Source organism: Phyllostomus discolor, chromosome 6 (genome assembly GCF_004126475.2).
Source record: "Phyllostomus discolor isolate MPI-MPIP mPhyDis1 chromosome 6, mPhyDis1.pri.v3, whole genome shotgun sequence".
NCBI classification, from domain to species: Eukaryota; Metazoa; Chordata; class Mammalia; order Chiroptera; family Phyllostomidae; genus Phyllostomus; species Phyllostomus discolor.
Genome location: NC_040908.2, coordinates 100,199,950 through 100,221,222, shown reverse-complemented (window position 1 = coordinate 100,221,222; position 21,273 = coordinate 100,199,950). Strand labels below are relative to the sequence as shown.

Genomic DNA, 21,273 nt, shown 5'->3' with positions numbered 1-21,273 from the left:
GACACATTCAGCAGGAAAATGCAGGCCTTAAATACAGCTGGGTGTTTGCTTCCAAGACTGCTTTTTGAATATTAGCATTTAAACCACCCACAGAGGCTTTGCAGATGCTTCACTGGGTAAATGAGGTAGAGATGAGAAAGCTCACACCTCACAGCTGCAACTTTTAATTTAGCGATAGTCCTGAAAACTAGGTTGACCAGAGAATCAGATTTTAAACTCACATAAAAGAAAGTATCTTGGAAATCCAACACTACTTGCTTAATTTTCTTAATAGACAAAGGGACCTGACCCTACTTCTGCTTACAGGTTTCTGATTCCATTCCATGCTGTTTTAATTTAACCATATAGGAGAGAAGCCTCAGATCTTTACGTGAATAATATGAGACTAGTCATAACACTATCCCTTTCTTTATTAGAACATCTTTCTTTAAAGAAATTCAGAGTGGTATGTGATGCTCTTTTCTCTAATCCTCACAATATCCTTAATAATTTAGCTTGAACTGTTATCTTCACTCACATTTAGGAGGCTGTCATGGAGACATAAAAGGTAGGAGTTGCAGAGGATTTGGGCACCTGTGTAGTTCCAACAGCTTTATTTAAAAGTATTTATTAGTTTCTACTATGTACAGAGCAACATCCAGACTCCAGGGTCACTGAATAAGGGACAAACAAGGCTCCTGCCTCCCAGAGATTCTATTCCAGGGAAAGAAACAGATAACAAATGAGTGAATAAAAATAAACACTCAAGAGTGTGCTAAGTGACTGAAATACTGGTTTTATTACAAATAGTAAAGAGTGCCTTTGAGAAGGTGTCATTCAAGACTGAGATACCTACTGACAGGAGACAATAGTGCTATGTCTAGGGCAACAGGGGTTCAAGCTGAGGAGCTGGGAGGGGCCTGGCCCTGAGGCAGGAATCAGCCTAGTAAGGTCACAGAACAGGAAGAAAGATTGAAGGCAGAGCTGAACCTTTATGAAGCAGGGGAGTGATGAGACAAGGGAAAAAACGAAGTAGCAGGCAGTTCATACAGGATCTTGGGTGTGATGTGGAGTTCACCTCTAAATAGAGGAGGAAGCCATTGGAAAGTTTCCATAAGTAAACTGAAGTAATTCGAGTTATGTTTTAAATGAAAACTCTGGTTGCTGAATAGAGAATACTACACAGGGATAAGGGTAGATAAAAGAAACCAATTCAGAGGCTCTGAGAAAGGATAGGCTAAACAATGTAGTATGGATTATGTGGGTAGCTGGGGAAATAACACTACTTTCAGTAGTTCAAAAGATTTTATTTCTGTGGAAAAGAGTAGATTGTGCACATAATAGATGAATATAAATAAACGAAGGACAAACTAAATGAATCAGATTTTACCTCTCTTTTTAAAGATGAGATTCAAAGATAAAATGTGACGATCCACACTCTTGCAGAGGTTGATAACACACCTGGCCTGCTTAATGCTCTCTGATGGTACCAATAAGTGAGGTGGATGACTGCTAATTACCGAGCATCTGCCACGTGCTACACACTGACACTGCTTAAGGCAATACACAAAGTTTTAGCCTCTTACAAAAATCTTTAAAGTTAGTTATCACTGGCCTCACCTTACAAATGGAAAAAACATGGTGTAGAAAGATAGTTAGGCAAGCTCAGTGTGTCAGAGACACCATTTCTTTATTAAGTGTTTAAGAGCCTTAACTGGGGCTGGATTTAGTAGGCGTGAAGCTTGCCATAACCCCTTACTAACTGTGTGACTGTGGTCAAATTATTTCACACTTCCACATTCGATTTCTTTGTCTGTAAAATGTGCATGACTGAAAACCAATTTTGTGGGATTGAATGAGCTGGTATGTGTAATGCTTTAAGACATTCTTGGTCTGATGTAAACCCATAATAAATGGTATTGATTATTATTATTGTTCAAATACACAGCTAGTAAATGATGATATTCACTTCTACTTAGTGTTTTTAATTGTCAATGATTACATTAAGTAATACCTATAATATAAAATACCTATAACCAAATATCTTACAAATAAAGAAGTAATCTTTCAAGTTTATTTACTTACTGATAACTATGTGAAATGGGGGGCCAAATAGTTCCAAATACTATATCAACTCTTTCTTAGTTTTCTTAGAAGTGAACTTTAAAGTTCATGTCAACCAGTATTTTATAATAGATGTTAAAAGCTTCAAAATATGCAAAAGTCAAATAATTTATTCCATTGGAGGGATCAGTAGTATAGAAACAGATAAGCCATAAATATTCTACATATTTTTCTAGAAAAGCACAAACAGTCCCATAATCAGATCTATACTCATATTCTCACACTCTCTACTCATATTTCATATCTAGTCCTCTGTGCACACACATGCACACCTCACAACACTTTGAAAACACCTTTCAAAGAAGTAACATCCTTGAAATATAAAGTAATACAGCTTGGCACACAATGGTTTTTATTAAATAGTATTCATCATTGTTATTCATCATCTCAGTCTGGTGACTCTGCCAGTGCACACAGTGAGTTAGTACAAAGAAGTTTTTGTGTTGCTATGAAAAATTCCAAAGCCCAAGCCCCTTGACTCTGTAATTCCTTTGCATGGAATTTTAAAAAGTTTCCTTCAAAAGCCCTCAAGAACATGACATTTAAATGCTTCTCTGGCATCAGAAAAGGGAATTGAACGAGCAGCTTGTAGGATACTGGGCCGTAGGTACAATATAAAGGGGTGGGCACAAGTAGGTTTATAGTTGTGAGTACACAAAGCAGTTTACTCTTGTATTATTGTTATTAGTTATTGTCTTATTTGTATTACAACTGTAAACCTACCTCTGTCACCTCTGTAGTCTGGGAGACTTTATTCATGGATAAATTGAACTGTATGTTTTAACTAAATATAGATTTTATTTATCACTTTTTATTGTTATTTTACTATAGGTGTCCCAATTCTTCCCCCTTTGCCTTCTTCTGCCCATCCCATCCCTCTCTCCCACAGTCAATTCCCACACTGTTGTCCATGTCTGTGGGTCATTCATATATGTTCTTGGACTAGTCACTTCCTCTTCTTTCCACCATTATCCCTTGCCCCCTTTCCTCTGGCTGCTGTCTCTCTGTTCCACGATTTTAGAACATTACTAATCACAGAAGCATGCAATTTGTCCCTCCCTGAACAATCCCAAGGCCTCCCATTTGAGAGAGAGTATGCGGCAACATAGTTGCAACTGATAAAAGCTACAGGAACTGTCAGTGCCGAAGACCCTGCCAAATTTATGGCTTAAAAAGACAGAGACCAGCTCCATCCAACAGGGTGACTAATTTCACTTAATGGTAACCCCTAGCCTCATTATATGCTCATTGTAATATATTAACATTCTAAACAACACACCCCATCCAACATAATTAGAAATAGGAAGCCCATATAAGGACACAATATGCAGGGTATGCAGCATCTTTTTTTAAGATTGTTTTCTATTTACAAATAGTTTGTTTAAAATTTTAATATTAAAAATAGAGTGATTGATTTGTATTTTTACTTTTCATACTATTCTTGTTAGTTAGTAAAGCTATTTCCTTTCTTTTTGATACTATGAAATATGTTTATAAGCCCTGGCTTGTATGGCTCAGTGAATTGAGTGCCGGCCTGTGAACCAAAGGGTTGCTGGTTTGGTTCCCAGTCAAGGCACATGCCTGGGTTGTGGGCCAGGTCAGATCCCCAGTAGGGGGTATTTGAGAGGCAACCATACAGTGATATAGCTCTTCCTCTGTTTTTTTTTCCCTTCCCCTCTCTCTAAATATAAATAAATAAAACATTTTTTTTTAAAAAAGAAGTAGCTTTGTAAGATTAAAATGGGAACTTCATTTTTCTTCATTTGTTTGGTAGAACTTTCCAGTTTTTTTTCTTCATTTGTTTGGTAGAACTTTCCAGTAAAATAATCTAGGCTTGGAGTTTTATGTGTGTATATGTGAAGGTTTTTAACTATTAATGTAATAGTGGACTATTTGAAATTTCCAATTCTTCCTGAGTTACTTTAGAAAATTATGGTTTTATTTATCTATTTTATATTAGTATTCAACTTTGAATTAGTATTCAAAGTTGACATTCAGTTATTCTCCATTTGCTGTTATTACTTTCAATTTGTCTGTAGAATCTGTGCTTGTATTTCCATTTTTCCTCTTAATATTTTTGATGTTTTCTTGCATGTTCTTGATCATTAGAGATGTGCCATTTTTCTTAGCTTTTTGAAAGGAGAGTTAGAAATCGGATTTATCAACCCTCCAACTATGTTTAATATTTGTTTCTAATTTAATTGTTTTGCTTTTGCTGTGTTCTTGGTTCCTTTATTTGTTTGGTTTCATATCTTTTTCCTGACTTAAAATAGATGTTCAGCTTTTATTTTCTGCTTTCTTCTTTTCTAATATAAATATTTAAAGCTATAATTTTTTTTTCTCTAAGTCCTGAAATACAAGGGAAATGTGTTACATTCTCCTAATGTGATAGTATATTTACTTATCTTTTTCTTACAGAAGTGTTATTGTTCCTTTGCATATTTTAAGACAATGCTTGCTGATCAATTTAAGCTTTTATGATATAGTGACCATCTTTTTTATAGACTTTTTTCTGATATTGCTAGTTATCATTGGGAGGTGTTAATATTTAATTGATAAACCCTTTCTTACTCTTTAATTTGTAATTTTCCTATTTCCTTATGTTATAAACATCTCTCTTGTAAACACGTAATTGCTAGGCTTTTATTTTGGTTCATTATTTATAGCAATTTCTAATGTTTGGGGTTTATTTTTATTAAATTATTTCATACTTTCTATTTGTACCTCATTTGATATATAACATGTACAATTTTTTCTCTATTTTTTAATCTGTTATTTTTTCATTACTTATACTCCCTTAACTAGTTTGGAAACAGCACACTTAATTAGTACTAGATATTTAAACAGACTTAAGTTTAGCAAATTCTAACATTAATATACTCACTTATTTCCAAATAATTCAAACATCTTAAAACAGCTGTCCCCAGCCTTTTTGGCACCAGGGACAGGTTTCATGGAAGACGATTTTTCCACAGACTGCGGTGGGGGCACTGCTCTATATAGCCTGCCACCAGCTAAAGCTTAATTGTCACTTGCCATTCACTGATAGGGTTTTGATAAGACTCTGCAAGCAATAGATTTATTATCTCTGTACAGTCAAACCTCTCTACTAGCACTCCCCAGCACTAGCATCAGCCTCAGCAGCACTTGAGATAATCAGGCATTAGCGTCTCATAAAGAGCTGCAATCGAGATCACTGACATGCATAATTCATAGTAGGGTATGTGCTCCTATGAGCATCTAATGCTACCGCCGATCCGACAGAATGCAGAGCTCACTTGGTAGTGCCAGTGATGGCGAGTGGCTGTACACACAGATGAAGCTTCCCTTGCTCACCAGGCTGCTGACCTCCTGCTGTGTGGCCCAGGTTCCTAATAGGCATGGGCCTGTGGGTTTGGTACCCCTGTCTTAGAACACTTTAAATACCCTTCCCATTGTTTCAAGTTTTTAGATTTTTTTCCAGTTTTGTAAGACAAAGGAGCTTTATTGTTTTATATGACAACTTTAATTTACTTGTACATACATATTGATACTTTAATTGCTTTTCAATCTTTGTGGTACCTCAAGGGCCTGGGTTCGCTTCCTGTTAAGAACTACCTTAACTAAATTCTTACATTCAACTATTCAGACCACCCAGGTAGTATCAATTAAGGTTGCTGCCCTATAGTTAACAATATCTAAGTAAAAGATTTCTCCTCTCCGTTCAGAACAAAGACATGAGACAAGTAAGTTTCCTCATGGTTTCTTAGTGGATTGATTTATAGCTAGTTCACTTTTATATTTCATAGGTAGCCATTCTTGGGCTAGGTCTTATAGGAGCCAGGTTCTGCGTTTTGTTTGCCTCCTAAGCCCAACAACATAGAAAAGCTAACACTGTCAGTAAATGCCCTTGAGGTGAAAGCCAGCCTCCATGCACAGACTTTCACTGACAGAGTAAGCTCAGAGGCTGCCTATAGTATAGCATTTCCTCCTGACTTTCTTGCCAGCTCATTGATAAAACAAGGGCATTTAAATAATATTTATTTATATGTTTTATATTTAAATCATCAGTTGAATTTTTTCTCTTTGGAAAATTGGAGCAATATTTAGTGTGTGTTTTTCTGTAAAAGAATTATAAAATAAAAGTAGATACCCTCTAAATAGATGTGAATTGATCCTTTGAAGACTACCGTTTGGCTACTAAATTAAACATAAAATCAATTTGTCTTTCTAAGTCCTCCTCAATTTGTCCTCAGATATTCAGTCTCTCCAGCTTATTTTCATTTCTATACCCAATATATACCATAGCCAAATAATAGTATTTACTTTTTACAAAAGTGTCCTGGATTCATGAGTATGCTTTTAGGAATTCTGAATTCACCTTGTAAAATACATTCTATCTCTAGGTGTCAAAATCTTATTCAAGAACCATTTCAAATTGCTGTTCATACAAGGAGTTTTCCCCTTTCTTTCATCTGTTTTTTTTTCATTTACTTAACTCTCAAAATTTTTATACAGTGTAATAAACCAAGAAATCTTTGAGATGCAAAGAGAACTGAACTCTCTGTCTGGCTCTAACTTGCTATGTGTGTGAGCTTAGGCATTCTCTCTGTGACCCAATTATTTTATTTAAAAAGAGGATGATTATATATTCCTTATCATACTACATTATTTTGAGGAGTAAAATATTCATTATAAAATAGCTAGTGTTGAATAAAGGGTAGTTATTATTACTGCTACCTTAAATATCCTGTTAATAATAGCTCCATAATATCTATTAACTTTCCTGTGTGAATAATCCTATTTTATTATTACCTTAAAAATCCTGTGTTGTAGCTATGTGTGTATTAGTCATATTGCCCATTAGACAGTACCTCCTTGGGGGATGGAATTCTTATTTTTTTATCTTGTTATAAACTGATAAAGTGTCTTACCCACATTATATATGGAATAAAGTTTTGATTTTGCTGAGATTACTTTAAGTGAAAAGAACACTAGGGAAAGAAAGAGTGGAACTACTATTTACAATTAGAAAGAGAGAAAATAAAAAATAAATTGGAACCCTGAAACCTCCAGATACAGCTAACTAAAATAGTGGTCAACTTAAAATGTACTTATCTATCATTTATTAATCTGTCTATCTAGTGTTTCATAAAGAACTCTGTTATTCGAGCAAAGAGAAACAAACATGCTGATGATAAAGTCTGTTAGGTTATCTTTAGGGGAAATGATTTGCAGGTTGTTCTTCATTGTTGTCAAAGTTATCATTCTGTCTATGCCCTAATTTGTAACCAGCCATCTAATTCCCATTATGAAGAAACTACAGTTAAGTTAGGTTGTGATTTATGCAAAAACTAAAAAGGGGCATCTATGCAACTTTCCATTGTAAAATACTTTTTTCTAAACATCCTCAGAATCTTCCTTTTCACTATTTTACATTCACTGAAGAGTCACTTGGGGAGGTAGTAGGATCAGTCAGTAGCATGTACTTAGATGCTTGAATTCCTCAGTATTTTGGATGTTGTTTGTATTAAGGACAAACTAAGCTGAAAGTTGTAGTCTGGGGGGCTTTTGGAAAAGAAAAGCCTTTAAGGGCTTAATGGCTTGTTCAAGTCGTGCTATGTGAAGAGTAAAACCAGGCAACTTGTGCAGCAATTTATAGTAACTGGGGTAAATGAACCGTAGTTAGAAGTAGAATTTATGAACTGTTTGCTAAGCTGATAATTAGCTAGAGATGTAAAGCTGCAAACTGGAAGTGTTCATAGCACAACAGAGCCAGAATTATTTTGCTGTCATTTACAGCTTAAAGTAACGGACTTCTTTGGTGTTATCTCCCCTGGGAGTTGAGACCTGTTTTGTTAAATTTACCAATTAAGTAAAAAAGCAGAAACAAGAGACAAACTGGTGGTGAGATCAGGACAAAAAAACATTTGAAGAACTTTGAAGAGGAAACTTTAGATATTTCTCTGACCTTATATTTGGAAAATAATAGAAACAAATAATTTGATTATTTACATGAATATCTTCTGTGTTTAAATGGATGTTATTAATTTGAAAATTTGTCATTGCTGTTATATTACCTAAACATTCCATTGGAAATAAATCACTGGAAATTGTGAAAATTAAAGTTTTTTTCATTCCCATATAACTATTTGGCACGGTACGAGCATGTTGTTACTCAATAAATTTGAATTATTTTGCATTATTCATGATCTGAGAGAGACCAAGTTTAAAAATCATCGAATACTCCTCAAAGTGTATAGACCTATAATAGGAAACTATGAAAGCACAGGCCAGAAGCATCACAATAATACTTCTTTGGAATTATTTTGTCTGTAACATCTGTTGATCAATGTGTCACTGAAAACAATTAAGTATTTCTTATATTTGGATGTCATCAATACTGACATGGTCTTTGTCACCATAGAGTAAGATGAAGAAATACAAAAATAAGGGCAAGATTAAATTTTGGCCACTGTGTCACTTAGTTTTCAGTTTGGACCTAGGATTTTTTGTTGAAAGGAAAATTAGATTCAAATTAAATTCTTTATTTCTGATCATATTTGAGGGGTATGTATGTGTGTGCACATGCATGTGTGTGTGTGAGAGAGAAAACCGCCTGTGAAGCTGATCATGCAGCTTTAGTGTGTAGACTGGGAAGCTGAATCACTTTCAGAAAGATCATAGGCCCTAAGGAGGAATTCCATCACCATTCTCCATGTAGACTGAAATGCAGCATCATTGGTAAACACTTTTGAGTGTTGAGATTAACATAGAATCATTGACTACCACCAGACTTGGTTTTTTAAAGCTCAGCTTTGTGATGGATGACCTTGAACAAGTCACTTAATCCCTTGGAGTTTACATTTTAAAATTTGTAAATCAGAGATGACAGTATCTAAATCAAAAAGTTGAGTTGGCACATACTGTGAACTAAATTGAAACTGATAAGTTGACTTAAATCATTCAAGTGACTTCTTACTAAATAGAGCTTCTTGATAATTGTATATGCTTGACCATTTCCAGTGGTGAGAAAGCATGATGAGAGAATCCATTCATTTGAGTTAGTATTTCAGATGTCACCGAGGTCAAGCAGCATGCTACAGGAAGTGGAGGAGAGAAAGAGGGATGCAGAAAAAATGAACATATTTGGGGAAATTGTGACTGTCCAGTGTAGTTTGAAGTTAGCATACTCATACTTTGGTAGGTTTTACAAGTGGGGGAGGGCAAGATATTTGTTGATTCCTATCCTCTAGTCATTATAAGTAGGTAGAGGTAAATTGATTCCTGGAAAATTTGAAGTGACTTGTATTTTTTTTTTTGCTAGAAGCAAATTATATAATTTATAGAAACTGTGGATTTCACTATTCTCCTCTATATTACTATTTATTGACATTATAAATCTTGAGATTGATGTCTTTTCTCATCTCATTGCTGGGTTAAAAATCTGAAAACTTATTTTGGATTAAGGGTGAAGGAGGGAGAGTAATCTTGTTACCCTAAAGAGTGGCTTCCACGTCATACAGAAATTCAAGCCAACCTTTATAATAAGGCTCTATTTCTGACTTTGGTAGGTGTGGCCATAAAGTAGAGGTTAGTGGAAGATTCCTCCTACTGGCTTCTTCAGTTAGATGTACTTTACAGGTCTAGGCTTAAACAAACCATTGACAATTTCTTAATTGAGCCTATTTTTACTTGAAGGGGCGATTTCTCCTAAAGGCCAAGTATTTGTTTAGCTATGTTCATTAATGTATGCTGCTGCTATGACTTTGCTTTTTCTTCCTGTTGTGTTTTTAGAAGCATTTTTATAGGGAAGTTGGTGAAGGTTAATCAGGCAGAGCCTTGTACAGTTAATTTTCACTGAAACCAGCAAGTCGGCATCCTAACGCCACCATGACAAATGTAAGCACTTCCTCATGTCTTTAAGCAGGGGGACCTGTGGAGCAGCAAACCACCACCCCACAGTGATAACATGTCCGATATTGTAAGCAGTTCATAAGTATTAAATCTTTTGTAGTCAGCTATCATAATAACTAATGTCATTTTGATCACTTTACTTCGTTTGAAAGCAAGGATTTTAATTTACAAAGGAAGTCAACAGATATATGAATGCTCATTTTCCCTCATTATACAATTTTATAGATACTGAAAAAAACAAGATACCTAGGGTCTGCATTGTTTTATGTTCTTAATATGTAAAAGACATTGTCACAGAGGAAGCAACAAAACAGCTTGTTCATTAGCAAGCACAGCATGTAGGTGGAAACAAAGGGACAGAAACAAGACCCTAATTATACCCATGAATTCCTCCTCTTCCTTGGAAAAAGAAAGAAGACCTGGTTTTCCTCTCAGTAACAGTGTCCTTTAGGGCTTACACTAAGAATATATATTTTTCCATACGTCTGTGAGTCAGTATGTGAGCCTGATCATTGTTGCCTAATGAACACAACATGAATTCCCACTAGCAGTCAACTAATGGGTACTTGAAGTGCAATTTTCTACGCGTGTTAAATGAGTAAGTAGAAAACTTTGCTGTTCTGAAGCTCCTTTGGTGAGCAGGGAACTATTGCAAGGGATTCTGGACAAGTCTTTGCTTAGATTACAGTCCCATAAAGGGAAAATTATGCTATAATACTGTGCTCCCCCATAGGATAATTTTTTTTGGATGCAGGATTTCTTTAGCACCCATTTGATTATAGACTGTTATCTCTGTAACTGGTCTCCTCCTCTGCCTAGAAATGAAAATTGGCACTTTAGCTAGTTTGACACTTCAATAATTGTGAATAATTTTTAAACATACCTGTCATATTCTATGGGGCTCAATAACAGTATATATATGTACAGATGGAAAAAAAATAAACTCAGCCTTTACCAAAAACTATGTGCTTTTCATTTTAGCCAAGATTGTCTTTGTCCACTTTGTCTTTGTACAGGAAATTGTACATGAAATAATGAAGGCTTAATATTTGTGCACTGCTGGAGTGCTTCTGGGTGATTATATTTTAACAAAAGTTAATGGCCAAGTAATGGAAATAATGAGCTGAAGTGAAAATCCAATATGAGTTTGATGAGCAGAACAGTCTCAATGAAAGTATACTAGAGAAGAAATTCCCCATAGAACATTTCACGTCTTAGTACTCTTGGAGCATATTAGTTTTAGTATTAAAATGGGCATGATTGATAAAGGAACCTAAATGGATATGTGCTGGTGATCTTTAAAAGTGATGGGGCAAAACCTGGAGATTCCTTAAAAGAAAAAGAGTTAAAAAAGTCTTTAAAAGGCTTTTTCTCTATTTCTATTAACTCCTTCAGTATATTTACCTATTTGTGCATTGCTTACAATGCTAATCTAGAACAAATAAATATTCAGCCTGCTAGTACAGACACTGTCTCAAAGACACTGAACTAGGGGTAGGTAAGGCTGGTGAGAATGGCCATGCCAGCAATAGGAGTGGTAAAAATTTCCAGAACTATTGGTAAAAATTGATGACAATATTCAACGATTCGAATGTCCAAAGGGTACCATCATCGCCACGACCACCACTCTCAGCAGCAGCAACAGCAGCAGCAGCAGCAGCAGCAGCATTATCACACAAGTAACATCACTGGATGCTTATTAAATGCCACACACTTGCCAATGTATTTTATATACAAAGTTTCATTCAATTCTGACACCCTGTGAGGTTCCTCTTTTGGAAACCAATTTTACAAATAAGGAAATAAATAAAGTATCATATTTTACCATGTATAATGCACACTCACGTTTTTGTCTGTAGGATAAACAGGACAGCCAGTCCTGGTATACACTGGATTATACTGTTACCCACAGTAAAAGTGCTTTTCAAATTATAAATGCCATACATTTTAATCAGTCATCATCATTAATATGATGTACTATTGGAACACCAGTTCATATTGAAAATTCTGTTGTATAAACAACTCATTCTATGGTATAAATAGCAAGCAACTACAAATAATTCACAAGCTCTAATATAATGTACTTCTTACATACTTTAATGTATCATTTATCATTGAAATAAATGAAATATTTTATACTATATAAGCAGGCAACTTATTTGCTAATCAATTTTTTTCTGAAGTCATATTATGCTCTAGTTATTACCAAATTTTAAACTTTAGGATAATGATTTATTTCTTTAGTGAAACAGATATACATACACAAAAAGCTGAGTATTGAAAATCACCCCCAAACAAACAAAAAAACTTTGAAAGATTAAACCAAAATTTGGCAGAAAAAGATAAGCCATGAGTTACTTGGCATTCTGTTGATAAAACAAATGATTTAATATTAACCTTCAATTGTTACAACTTTGCATTTACAGTTTAGAGTTAAATTGTAATTAACTCTAGATTCAAATTCATTTTTTGAGTTTCTAGTATATTTTCAGGCGATTAGATAATATTTTCTTGCAATTAAAACATTTCATTATGTTTTATGCCATTGTTCCTAATATGACTTTGCTTTGAAATGCTGCATTTCTCACATTTAAATGTTTTCCTTATAATACATTGTTACTTTTAACTTCTTTCCAAATATAATACTAATTTTTACTTGCCCATATAGGAAACTGCCATTTTCTGTTTTAATCTTTAATTTTGGAATGAACTCCCAAAAAACTATGAAAATTGTGAAAGATGGACAAGGCTAATTCATGTAAGTTTTTTTCTAGTTTCTTTAGATTGGATGAATGAGGAACTTATTTACTGTAGCTCACATAAATGGTAAATATACTTATCTTACAATAAATCATGATTTAAATCTGTAGCCTTAATGTGAAAAATATATGCAAACCTTTTTCTTTTTCTTATTGATGTTCAAGTACAGTTGTCACCATTTCCCCCCCACCACTGCCCCCACCACAATCCCCACCTCCCATCCCCCATCCCCCTTTGGCTTTGTCCATGTACATGCAAAGTTTTCAAAACTTTAATAGTTTTCTAACATTTCCATTTCTACTTAAATTACATTTACAACTTTTATGAAATGGTTGGTGGGCTATATATTAGAGAGAAGTGAGCTAAAATTTCTATAAGAATACAAGTTGCCACACTTGTTGAGATCCTACTATAAAGAATTCATGATATATACATTTGAACTTTTAATTTTCAGGTTTCCATTCATAGTTTTAGAATGTGCAGTTTTTCAAACATCCATGTACATCTTCAAACTGTGTGTTATGAAAACCATTCTATTGTTATTTATATCTTAGCCCCTTAACACTTGACTATTGATGTTTTTTTATATCCAATTAAATTGTATTCTTCCTAAAACCTGGGATTCTCCATTATGATAATAAATCATACAGTAGTAAAAACTGTATTTTGCTACTGTTACTGTTGATTTTAAGTATAAAAATGCACTTTACCTCTGGACTTATTAAATTAAACCCCTTCACAAACCTCAACATGTAGAAGTGGACAAATTCTATGCAAATGTGGCCACATCATGATTTTACTTACATAAATAAAAACACAAATATGTCACATTTCAGATTCCTCACTGATTAGCACTTTGACCAGAAGTATTGACATCTGGAAAAACTGAGTGACCAGAGTTTGAGGCAAGCGTATTTGTCTCACTAACCCAAGGGGTCACCAGTGAGGAGAAAATGGAACAAGAAAACTGGAAAATTCACAGCTTTGTTTTCGACTTCTGGAAAATAAAAAAAAATGTTTATTATGCTCATATTTGCTGTAATAGAAAAGTTTTGTCCCCTTTCAATACATTTGCTTTGACAAAAGAGATACCACCTAATTCTTTAAACTCACAATGAGATGTCTATGAAGAATTGATGAGGACCTTTCTATGATGAGCTGAGATAAATAGGATAAGGCTCATGTGACATCCACGAACAAACATCTCAAATGGAATAGCTTGCACTGATATGGCCTGTGTGTCAGAGTGTGTGCGTATGTATATAAATTTCAATACATTCAGAAAAAATGATAACCAAGCAACATAAATTGTTTCTACAACACACAATGTTTTTCTGCCTTTTTAATAAGGTTTGTGCTAATTTTTTGGTTTTCTTATGAGCAGCAATCCAAAAAAATTTAATTCATTCATATGCAATTCAACCATATGCAACACTGATCTTGCACACTGTGATTTTGTCCACTGCCAAGCCCTTTGCCCGAAACAAAAAGATAAATTCTCTTTCAAAATAAGATGCCAAATATGACCCATGTCAGTCCCTGGTGATAAGCAGCATAGATCCTTGGGCCTGAATTAAATCCAATTATTCCTCAAATTATCTCACACAACTTAAATCAGTGTTTCTTCAACTTGAATGACAAACAAAAATATTTAAAGAAATCTTTCAAATATTTTAAACTATTCCAAAATTGCTTCAATGATTATTCAAATAAACCCCTAATAGTGAATTACATTATTTAATTATATGATTACTTAGATACCAACAAACATAAAACCAAATATAAACTCCATATTTATAGATCAAAGGAAAAAATGAAACTCTAAAACAACACATGCAATGTTATTTTAGTATATAGGAGGATATTTTGTCCAAGCTGAATTATCATTTGCAACACCAATGTGGTAACTACTGGCAGATAACTGGACTTTTGAACTTGGCACACATAAACTGCAATGGGGTGTTCTGATTCTCTGATCTGTTTTTCCCATTTGTACTTCCATGATGCCCTTTGAGTTTACTAACCAAAGAGAAATCTTCACACAGTATATATTCCTCTGCACGTTTCTCACTTGCCTGTGATGACTGAAATAATCCTATACTATTTTGTATCCACATGATTAAAAACAAAAAGGAAGGCAAATAAGCATAGATTTTACTCGGAAGTGATTATTAAAAAGATCCAGAATCTACCTATCTATATTGATATAGAAATAGATATATATTGCAATGAGAACACAGTCTCTAAAATTGTTCATAGATATCTTGGGCAACCCCAAATCTGCAGACCCAAAATAAAAACCAAAGGTAACTCACTTAAGTGTTTGCTCTCCTCATAATCTGGTGAAATTCCCAGTTGGTGCTGAAACACCACAGAGGTAAGGAAGTCTCACTATATTGAAGTAGAACTTTGGGTTCTTTTTAATCACTATATAGACAAAACCATATTTCAATCAGTTCATGAAACGTGTTTCACAATTACTGCAAGACTCTTTTTTTTGTATGCTTTGGTGTATTATCTGCTACTTCAAAACAATTTGACATTAAGAGTTTGAATTACAAAACAAGCTTCTAACCTTTTATTCTCTCTAATTGTTTTGTCTCCCTTCTTCCAAGAGATGGTTGGTTTTGGGGAGCCTTGTGGTTTGCACTCCATGACGACTTCTCGACCATTGGTAACAATTATTGTTTTCTTCAGCTGATTAAGTGCAAACGTGGGAGCTGAAGCTATTAAAAAGAAAATGTTAGTTCTACCAGAAGAATGAAAATAATCTTTAATATATGGTACATCAATAATTTGCAACTTTTCCTTATGGGACACATTTCTAATAAAATCATACAATATATACATAGGTAAAAGGCAATAACTTCAAATTTAACTTGTAATAGCTATCTAATTGGTTGTTCTTTTCATTAGCAGGTGATAGTTTCACACAATGTGGAGTCCACAGGCAAAAGCTGTTTTAAAAAATGATAAGCTTTAATTATGGTTATAAAGTATAATTGCAGAAGACTAATAAGCACCTTGGGCAAAAGGTGAAGGGTCCAGCAAAGAAAGTCTATTTTGGGCTTCCTGTGGGAAAATGAAGGTTACCAGTGGAGAAGAGAATTCTGTCATCCATTTCCTATCTGTGAGTCTTAACTAATGCATATTTTACAATAATGTTATACACAATGGAATGCAGTTTTTAAGAAATGGGATCACTTAAATTTCAGTCAAAAGTTCTATTTCATTGTTTGTAATTATTCATATAGATCTGATCTTTATATTAATTTTACTGTATTTTTATCAAGATACTTTTGATAGCAGTTCCCCAGGTAAATCCATTGTGCAGCTGTATTGAAGACACTGGACTAGAAGAACACATGACACAGATATCAAAGCAAATTTAAAGAAGAAACACTTGAATCTAAAAGAGAAATTAAAATATATACCTACAAGTATATTGTATCTGAGACATATATTATACCATTGTGACAATTTGGTGATTATTTCATAAGCATTTTATGTCCACCAGATAGTGATATAATGCATGTCACAATAACATTAAAATATGTATGCAGCATAAAAAATATATATGCAATTGAGATGGGTTAAGGAACTGAAAGAAAAGTGAAGAAACTTATTGGGAAATTGCAGGTAACATTTTTGGTTGCCTACTTGGAATAGAATTTACAAAAGTTAATTTTGAAAATATGCCTTGTGAATGAGTGTTTCTTAATAAATGATTAACTGGGCAAAGGCTGAATCAACTTTTTAACTCTGAAATGTTGAAGTGTGGGCTGCTAAGAAAGCATATTAATATTTTATTGATTAGGTTTAAGACACTGAAACATGAACTCCTGTATGTATTTTGGATGAATTAGTTACAATACAGAGAAAGTTTAAGTTCAAACATAATTCAATAGGTTGACTTATGGTATATTACATTTAGGTGATATGCCTATAGTAAGTCCCGAGATTTCTAATAGCCTGGGTGTTTCTGTTAATGTCATGCTTTGGAAATTTAAGAGGAAAATAGAAAGTACACTTGAGCTCCTGACCACTTTTGGGAGACAGTGAATTACAATCTCTTAAGTATCTCTCTTTGTATTATAAACATCCTGGACCAAAAGTTCAGGAAATCATGAGTGGGAATAGTAAAATCCATTCCAGCTGCACAAATATGCTCAACCTGGGTAGCTATTCACTGGATTTTGTTTTTCCTGTATTAAATAGTGAAGCAGTGCTACTGTCCCGGTTACATTCTTATCAAGGGTGTGAGTCTATGAGATGCCTGTGCCTCGCTCAGGAGGCCTTTCCCTTTTGTGTAAGGGTGGTAATGGCAATGACCCATGATGAGAGTGTGCTTTACTGTGGAGTCCTGCCTTCCAGATCACATGCCCACTGGCAGGTAGCAGCAGCTCAGAAAAATATTAAGCATTGTTAAGGGAGCATGGACAGGATGCTTGAAGTCTGCATTTTGATTCCCTGCCCTCAAGACATTCTTCCTTGAAAGTTAACACATATTTCTTATATGATGTTTTTAATGCCATAGAAAAAACATACTGTGTAAACCTCTTAAGCTTAAGACTAAAGTTAGAAAAACCTTATAAAAAAGTTCTAGTACAAACTGTACCCAATATAAACTTGTCCCCTAAAGCTTAATATATATATATATATATCAGCAAGACAGTATTGTTCTTCAAGTCATAAAATAGGGTTTTTTACAATCACCTCATAAAACCAGTGTAGTAAGAATTAGAACATGGAAAGAAGCAACACTTTTTTCTGATTTATTTATTTAGAAATTGCATACCTAGAATTTTCAGCTCAGCACTTGCATAAATGGCTCCATATTTATTTTCAGCCAAACACTGATACATTCCAGCATCTGACTGATTCACGTTGTGGATCATCAATACTCCACTAACCATCTCCATCTTACTCTGCATGGAATAAAAAAGTTAGATATAGAATCCACAGTTATTGTCTGCTAGACCAAAAAGAAAAAAAAGAAAGACAGAGAGAAAAGCTCATAATTCATGTGGCTGAATATTATTTATTATTTGACAACTTAGAACTCAATTTACTGTTCATTATTGTATTGCAACATTTCATGTAAATTATAACTATTTCTTAGAAAAGATTGTATTTTTTATAGTAATTCTTCTGAATTTTACTTGTAGTTTTGTTTTTAAATAGAGAAGCTTTTGTTTGGTATACTAGTTGAGCTTGTGAAGTTTAATCAGCAGACGAAGTTTCTATTTGACTCATTTTGTAAAGTACAAGCAGGGCTTCACATGGCAGGAAGGACTGAGGCTACAACTCCAGGGAATCAAGGTTAAATAGAGCTAAGGTCACAATGAGGACCCTTTTCTTATATTGGCCTGGTCAGAATTTGTTTTTTCTTTCACTTCCCAACAAAATAACACAGAAAAACTGCCCTGTAGCTAGATTCTGTATAAAATTATTGGTCCAAAATTGTCAACTTTATTATCAGAAGAAACAATATAGAAGACAGAAAACTGAGCATGTGTAAATTGAAGTAAACTGAGGTCAAGAGCACATTTCAAAATGAATTTTAAATATAAAATGTTGTTGAACAACCAAGTGTCTTGTCTATTTAATGCCAAGCAAAGCATTTTTTTTAAATGTTAGTGAGCAGTGCTTTGATTATCTGTCAATAGAGATGCCAATTAATTTGGCATCATTTTAAAAAATAAACCTATTCACTTTGCAAATGTATTATCTGCCAGTGGAATTTATAGAATTTACTGTACTTGGATGCTGACAGTAGATTATATGACCAGCATAGTCCCTTCTCCAGGTTTTTCTGGTATCGCTGGGAGAATGAGAGAGGAAGAGGCAATCCTGCCCCAGGACTCCCACCCCACCACTCTGTTTGGCTTTCTTAGACAACTTTATGTGTCTGTCTTTTTGTGGAATTGTATTTGTTTTGGCCTAATTGGTTTTAGAATAAGGGAATGTTGGAGCTAGATGGGACCATAAGGATGATCTTGTCTAACATCTTCATTCTACAAAGGAGCAACTGAGTCCCAAAGAGATAAATGGTAGACAAGAGGCCACTGGGCAGAACCTGTGTTCAGAATGTCAACTTATACATCTCCTTCCTGCCATCTGTCTAGCAAAGGCCACAAATAAAGGAAGGAGTTAGCTAAAATTATTACCATTATTCTGAAGTTAAATATAATTGATTTATTTTCAAATCTAGTACATATTAAGATGTTTTATAAACATGCAGAAGCTTTACCAAAAAGATATTTAAGTCTATGGGTAGCAGGATGCCACAGGGAGAACCTGCCCAGGACACAGAAGACTAGGATTCTATTTCACATTAGTCCTTTACTAGATATATGATCTTGGGCAAGTCGCTTCACTGTATGAGGTTATCTCCATCATGAGAAAAATGACAGCAACAAGGCAGATAACATCTGAAAGTCAGTTACAAATTGCAATGAGTCTATGATAACCACTGGCATTTTCTTATGAATTTATGGGAGTTAATAAAATGTAAAGAAATGACATATTAATAAAAAGGAAAGTAATTAAAAATTATTTATATATTTGTTGTTTCTCACTCCAAATACATTATAAAGCATAAGTGAAAAGTGGATTTCAGTAAAAATAAACAAGTATAGTTTGTCTTAGGGAAAAGACAGCTAAAACTACACTTAGACCAGTCAATAGCTACCAACAGTACCTGAGTTAAGAGGGGCACTCCATTCTTCAGCCAGCGGTATGTGGGTCTGGGTTTCCCAGTAGCCTTACATTCCCAGCGGAGAGGGCTTCCACTGTCTAGCTGAGTATCATTCAGTTTTTCAACCCAGTGTGGGTAAGCTGTAAGAGTATAAGCATTACAAAGAGGTGAATTCACTTCTCAAACACTTAACCAAAGTCACAGTTCATATGGACATATTAATTGAATTAACAATTCTTATCAATTCATGTAACTGTAGGTGTTTGGGAGAGGCACACCATTCTATTACCACAGAACTCTCATTTTCTGTGTATGTGTATAAATTATACATGAATATAAAATTGGTGATGATATTTTGATCATTACAAACACTTTCATAAGCTAAGCATATCCTGTTGTTTCATTTTATGAATTAGGAATTTTTGGCTTAGAAAAGTTAAAGAAATTTACCTGAGGTCACATAGTAAGGGACAGAAACCACTTTCAAAGTCAGATATCTATTTCTAACTTCAGGGAGCATATTTCTCCCATCCATTTTTAAATGTTCAAAAAAAAAATGAATTGAAAGCAACTACTGAACACCTAGGGTGCTTTACCTTCAAACTTGTCTCAAATCAGGAATTTTGTTTTTAGTAGATTATTGATCTTCTGGCCAATATGTAACTTGGTCTTCAAGGAGACTTACCTTGGCATAGTTAGGATTTGTAGGCCTTTGAGAATACACTCTATGTTTCCACTTCAAGGCTAAAAGCTTTCACTCAACAATCTACCATGGTGAACTTCAAATACTGATCCTGATTTTTTGTGCCTGGCTTCCAAAATCAGTCTCTTTGTAGTCATATACAAAAAAAAAATGCTCATAGAAATAGTCAGATGCAAAAGAAACCTTAAACTCTGCTTTCTCATTTGGACTTTCTGTAACCTTTCTGACTGACTTTGCCAAACAACTTCATAACTATACATGATCCCTGTAATCCAAGTGGACAGATTAGAGGTCTGCCATGCATACCATGAATCTTCTTCAGACTGTTCAATACACATGGAATATTCTACTTCTCTCCTCTGTCTCTTTGAATTCTCATAATTCAAGATTTTGTCTCAGTAATATAAGGATGATTAATCCTAACCTTAAAGAGGAGTCATCTGCATCTTCTCTGGACATCTATCATTCTTATTAATTTGGAAAATAATCACATAGTAACTTATTACCCCTTTTCTGTTGCTGACAAATTGTTAACTGAAATTTTTAGCTATTGTTTGACACCCCAGCTAGAAAGCAAGATCACCAAGAGCACAGTGGTCATGATATGCATATTTACTTTAGACATAGCATGACTCCATACAGGGTGGGGTGAAAGGAGGTTTACAGTTGTGAGTACATGAAACACAGTTTATTCTTACATTATTAATTACAAATTATTGCATTATTTTAAATTATTTTTAGATTTTTATTTATTTATTTTTAGAGAGAAAGGAAACAAAGGAGAAAGAGAGGAAAAGATACATCAATGTGTGGTTGCCTCTCATGTGCCACCCACCGGGGAGCTGGCCTGTAACCCAGGCATGTGACCTGACTGGGAATTGAACTGGCAACCCTTTGGTTTGCAGGCCAGAACTCAATCTACTGAGCTACTCCAGCTGGGGCATTATATTTATATGAGTAAACCTATTTTGCCCCAGCCTGTCTGATAGTTGATTACAGGAGATTAGTTATATTTATTATGTGTAAATGGTAAATGTGTACACTATGACCAGTGCCAGGATATAGAGCTTGTAGATGTGAAAAGAAACTGGGACAAGATCTTTATATGTTA

The 21,273-nt window shown here is 34.4% G+C and overlaps 1 protein-coding gene across 1 annotated transcript in view; it reads right to left on the bottom strand.

The window, feature by feature from the left end:
* The window catches only part of CNTN5 (contactin 5), a 1,221,314-nt gene that overhangs the window by 242,887 nt on the left and 957,154 nt on the right, over window positions 1-21,273 (bottom strand). Inside the window, exons 11-13 of the mRNA XM_028517441.2 lie at window positions 19,463-19,599; window positions 17,558-17,687; window positions 15,335-15,485 (exon numbers count right to left, since the gene is read on the bottom strand). Of these exons, the coding sequence (XP_028373242.1) occupies window positions 15,335-15,485; window positions 17,558-17,687; window positions 19,463-19,599 (418 nt within the window). The remainder of the gene's footprint in view (window positions 1-15,334; window positions 15,486-17,557; window positions 17,688-19,462; window positions 19,600-21,273) is intronic.